The 5,015-nt window shown below is 40.1% G+C and overlaps 1 protein-coding gene across 1 annotated transcript; it reads left to right on the forward strand.

Moving 5' to 3' along the window:
* The first annotated feature begins 1,597 nt into the window (after window positions 1-1,597).
* On the forward strand, window positions 1,598-3,151 carry LOC122601249 (cell wall protein DAN4-like). Its single transcript, XM_043774009.1, has one exon. It carries the CDS (start codon window positions 1,598-1,600, stop codon window positions 3,149-3,151), a length of 1,554 nt encoding a protein of 517 aa, XP_043629944.1.
* Window positions 3,152-5,015: the final 1,864 nt, after the last annotated feature.

Raw genomic sequence — 5,015 nt, forward strand, 5'->3', positions numbered from 1 at the left:
ATGATATTTCAACCCAATAGTTTGTTAGTTGGAGAAAGTTAGTTGAGATGTTCTTCTTTCATTTGATTAAAGTGCTTAGTCGTGTTTTCGAGGCTTGTGTATCATTCGAGTATTGTCAAACATTTCAAATTTTCATTTAAGATTAAAACTGCTTAACTATTCTTATGATTTTTCTTCTTTTTGGAATAAGGTCATGTTTTTCAATTGAGAACCAAGGGAATGAATGTTTTAAAATCTGAATTTGCTTAAGGACAAGCAAGGTTTAAGTATGGGGGGATTTGATATGTCCATTTATATGCATATTCCCATATCGTTTCTAAGACGTTTTAAGCTTAATTATGTGTAAATTATATGTATATTCGATGCTTTGATGGTGTTGCTAGTGATTTCAGGCTTAGAACAGGTAAAATTGTTAGAAACAGCTGTCGGACGACTTTAAGATGCATTGGGATGGTTCGTGGACGCATACGAGTGAAGATGGAATGGAAACTACAAGTTTTGGCTGAAAACAAGGTTGCTGCGCCGCACCATGTAAGGAGGTGTGGAGCATTTTCTATTCAGAAACTTAGAAGAAGTTGGAAAGCAGGGAGGTGCGAAGCACCAAACCTGTGGTGCGTCGCATATCGGGCAGCTTCAAATTTGGTAACAAGGCCAGGTGCGCCGCACCTGAAGCTTGGTGCGTCGCACCTGTAGGTCGGTTTGTGAAGACCTCTTACAAACTCTATAAATACAAGGCCATAACCCTCCCATTCGACACACAATCACTTCTAGTTGACTTTAGGGTTCTTTGGGGGTATTCTTAGCAGCTTTTTCGTCCATCAAGGTCTAAGGGTTGTTCGTGATCTCCAAGGCATTCGGTTGTCGATTTTCTTAGCGTTTACTTGTTTTCTACACATTGGTACAATATGTTCTTCTATATTTTTACTCTTTGTTCTTTGTTTTTGATTATGAGTAGCTAAATAATTCGTCATCAACTGAGATGAAGTGATACATTGAATAATGATTGCATAAATCTTTTGAATTCAACTTGATTTAATTTAACGTTGTGTCGTAATCTTAGACACAATTGTTATCTAACTAACCAAAACAATTAATTGGCTAGGAAAGTTATGAAAGGCGTTCTGGGGTACCGGTCTTAGTAATGGAACTAGTTAATTAAGGGAATTTAATAAAGTAACGAACTTAACGGGTACGGGGTGAGTCTTTGTTAGTTCTCGGTTATAAAATCAACATAATTGAATTGTTTTTTCAAATATATGCAACCTAATTAATGTGTATCATGGAGTCGAAGTGGATGATCTTCTCATCTTATTTGATTTATAACAAATCTCTTTCGATAAATTCTACAGAATTTCTAACTCTTTCAATCAACTAACTTTTAATATAAAATCAAGATGCCGTGGTGTCTTTAAAAACCAAACTCTTTTTAAATTACTTAAAACTCGCTAACTCTTATTAGTCTCTGTGGAACGAACCTTTACTTACTTCAATCTATATTACATACGAACGGGTCCACTGCCCGATTGTGTGTGGTAAACGATTCGGAGTATTTATAGGAATTTAATTTAACTAGATTTTCACACATCATGTGGTCACTATGACCAGAGTAGATTTTGCAGGATTAATTTTTATTGACTTAGTTGGTCGAGTCACCAATAAGACTCATACCATACCTTATGGTAGAATCAATGCTCTCATCATCGAGGTTATTCTTGGTGGAGACTTCAGTTTGGCAACTGGTCAGACTGTGGAATGCAAGGCCATAAATTCTAACATTTTCAATAATCCCAAGGTAACTGCGCAGGGTTTGACCCCAGCAATGCAGATTTATCTTGATTTTTGCAGGACAAGAGATAGGGAACAACAAGCATTGTTGGAATCTGCCTCTCCTTCGACGCGATCTGAGTCCAACACTCAATCTGCCAATCATGAGAGACAAGGTACACAATCTCCTAAATCCCTTAACTCTTCTCCAAAATCTACTTCTTCGTCTTCAAAAGAGGGTGAAGAGTTGGTCACATCATTAGCCACTCTAGCCACACCCTCATCCACCATTTCAAAATCCAACTCTAAAAGACACATTGTTGAGGACTTAGTACCTCGCAATGTGTACAAAAAGAAATGCACAAAGAAATCTGGATCAGCTTCAGGGGTTGACAATGCAACAATCATCAGACTCAAGGTCCCCCAAGGTGTTTTGGAAGCTGAGCAACATTCCGAAGCTGACCCAATCACCCAAGCTGATCAGCCAAAATCACCACACCCATCTGTACTCTCCCAAAAGAGTGTAGACAAGACAAAGGGAACAACTGCTCCTACCCAACCCTCCCAAAAGGGTGAAGGTATTGAAACAAAGACCTCCTCCCAAGGTCATACTGTGAGTCCACCCATTTCACCATCATCAACCTCCCAAAAGGTTGGTGATATCATAAAAGGGACAACAGAGGATCCAGCCCAGATCCAACTAGAGTCAGAGTCTATGCACATTTTATCTGAGGATGTCCAGCCAAAGAGTGGTAGTATCGAATGCCAAGGTGACACTGCTGCCATTTCCCAAGCTGGTCGGACTCTTCTCTTCTTACACTCTAAGTCTGCACAGGCTGCCAATGTCACATCTAAATCACAAGATGAGATACAAGCCTCATTTACTCTCCCCAAGGATACCCTGGTGAAACAACACACCTTGGTTGAGGGGCAATCTGATTCACCCTTAAACATTTCGCTTGCTAGATCTGAGTCTACCCCTGTCTCCGGGCAGGTGGGTCCTGTAAGTTACATGGACATCTTTCGGGATACCATGTTAGCCCCTTGTGTAGCCAAGGAACTCACCACTTGTCCTCACGACTCTGGTGAGAAAATAGTCACTAGTGTTGACAGTGACTCTTCATTCGATGATGAGCTTGCCCATCCATCCTCAAGGGATGTTCTGATGGAAGAAACTAGTGAAGGAGTTGATCAAAATAAAGATCAACTAATTCCCACTAGCCTGCAGTCTGAATTAAAAGCTAAATATACTCAGACTACTCAGCTCATCATCCCCTCTGCAAAATCTGCTCATGAGACTCACTCTCATGAGAAAATGAGCCTCAAATTCCTTTACCTCCACCCCTCCAAAATGAGCCTCAAATTCCTTTACCCTAAAGTTGATTGAAAGCTTGAATAAGGTCCAAAAGGATCATGAATTGACGGTTAAAGAGGTGGAGAAGCTAAGTCAGAGCCAGACTGCTATTGAAGAAAGTTTGAAGAAAGCAGTTGATCTGATGGTCAAGAACCAGAGCAAGCTGACAGAATCTCTTGAAGGGTTGACAAAGGTTATTAATGAACAAAATGAAGTCAACAAGAGCACTCTGGGTCAGTTTGAAAAGACTGCCAACAAGTTTACAAGGGATGTCACTTTGGAACTTCAGAACTCAACAAAATCTCAAACTGAATTTAAAAAGGAATTCGTTGAAGTGTCCAAGAGTGTCAAAGAGAAAATGGGCATGCTGCACAATGATAATGTTGATCTACACAGAATAAGTGCAGTCACCAGCTTCAGACTTGACTTGTTAAATCACAAGATGAGGGGTCTACTTGCAACACCTGTCAGCTCCTTCCCTGGTGATGATGACAAAAAGGGGGAGAAGACTGAGGCAGAAATTGAGCAAGAGAAAGCTGAAAAAGAAAGAGAAGATGCTCATGAAGATGCTCATGTTGCAGACTACCTTGCTAAGCTCAAAGTTAAACAAGACAAGGAGAGAGCTGAGAGAGAAGCTCAAGATAGAAGGTTGGTAGTTTTTGGTTCCAAGGATGAGGAGATAAAAATGCCAGAATCTGAGTTTGGTGGCAGAGGTGATGGAGAAGGTACTGGTGAAGATTATGTTGGTGAGAAGGCAAGTGATGTTGGAGATATAAGGGTGGATGTGGAAAATGTAGTTGTTGAAGATAAAGGGAAGTCAACTCAACCTGTCTCTGCACAAGCTGACCCAACTCCAAAAGAAGTAATTATGCAATCATCTTCCAATGAAGATCAAACTACTTTGAGCCAGTTCATGACAAAGAAAAGAGATGCTGGTAAAGGCTCAAGTGGGGTGAAGGTTCTCACTGAGGAAGAAAAGGACTGGGAGCTTGCTGCAGAAAAAGCTAAAGAGATGGGCATTTCTGTTGAAAATGCTTATGACTTAATCATGGGAGACAAATTGGAGAGGTTGAAGCTGACTTCTTTAGAGTCAGATTCTGAGCTGCCCAAGGCATTACAAGAACAAATTGATGATGAAAAAGGAGAATTGGCAGCTATGGGATCCAAGAAGAAAGACAGTAGCAAGAAAAGAAAAAGAGTAAAGATTCACAACAAACCTTCTTAGAAGGTTAAAGATGTTCAAAAGAGTGTTGCTGCTCATGCAGGATAGGAAGCTGTGGATATCAAGAATATAAAAGAAAGACTGAATTATAGAAAATATCCACAGGCCATCTATCAGGTTTTGTTGAAAAGAAGAAAAGGCAAAACCATACCAAGCATCAGATGCACAAGAGTGGAGTATGAGAATACCTGGGAAACTTATGATCTAAGCAATCTGCTTGATCTGGGTTACACTGAGTGGGTTGAATTACATGATTTCATCTTCAACCAACCAGGTGTTCATAGAGAAACTGTCTTGGAAGCAATTGAGAAGAAGTTTGCATTAATTGTAAAGCATAAGATTGACATCTCAAATCTTCCAAAGCCAAGGTGTTATGACATGGAAGAAGATTTGGCAGAAGAGCACCTGAAGAAGAAAAGAAGAAGGCATATCAAGCTTGATGGACCTGAGGGAGATCACTCAGATTTCTTGAAAAACCTCAATCCCTCAGAAATCCTTGATCAGCTTGCACCTGAAGCTCTTGGCAAACTTCTTGGCCATTTGGATTTATCTCTACTTGCTGGTGTGCAAGATACAAGGTTTGGTTTACATATAATAGAGCCTGAGCATGGAATGTATTTTGCAAATGCAAGAGGGCAACTTGTCTTTCAGAGGACTGCTGAGTTAAAGAAGGTA

Source organism: Erigeron canadensis, chromosome 5 (genome assembly GCF_010389155.1).
Source record: "Erigeron canadensis isolate Cc75 chromosome 5, C_canadensis_v1, whole genome shotgun sequence".
Taxonomy (NCBI): Eukaryota; Viridiplantae; Streptophyta; class Magnoliopsida; order Asterales; family Asteraceae; genus Erigeron; species Erigeron canadensis.

Bases quoted from the DNA above. Each gene is read 5' to 3' on its own strand.
- LOC122601249 (XM_043774009.1), top strand. From the start codon at position 1,598: ATGACCAGAGTAGATTTTGCAGGATTAATTTTTATTGACTTAGTTGGT.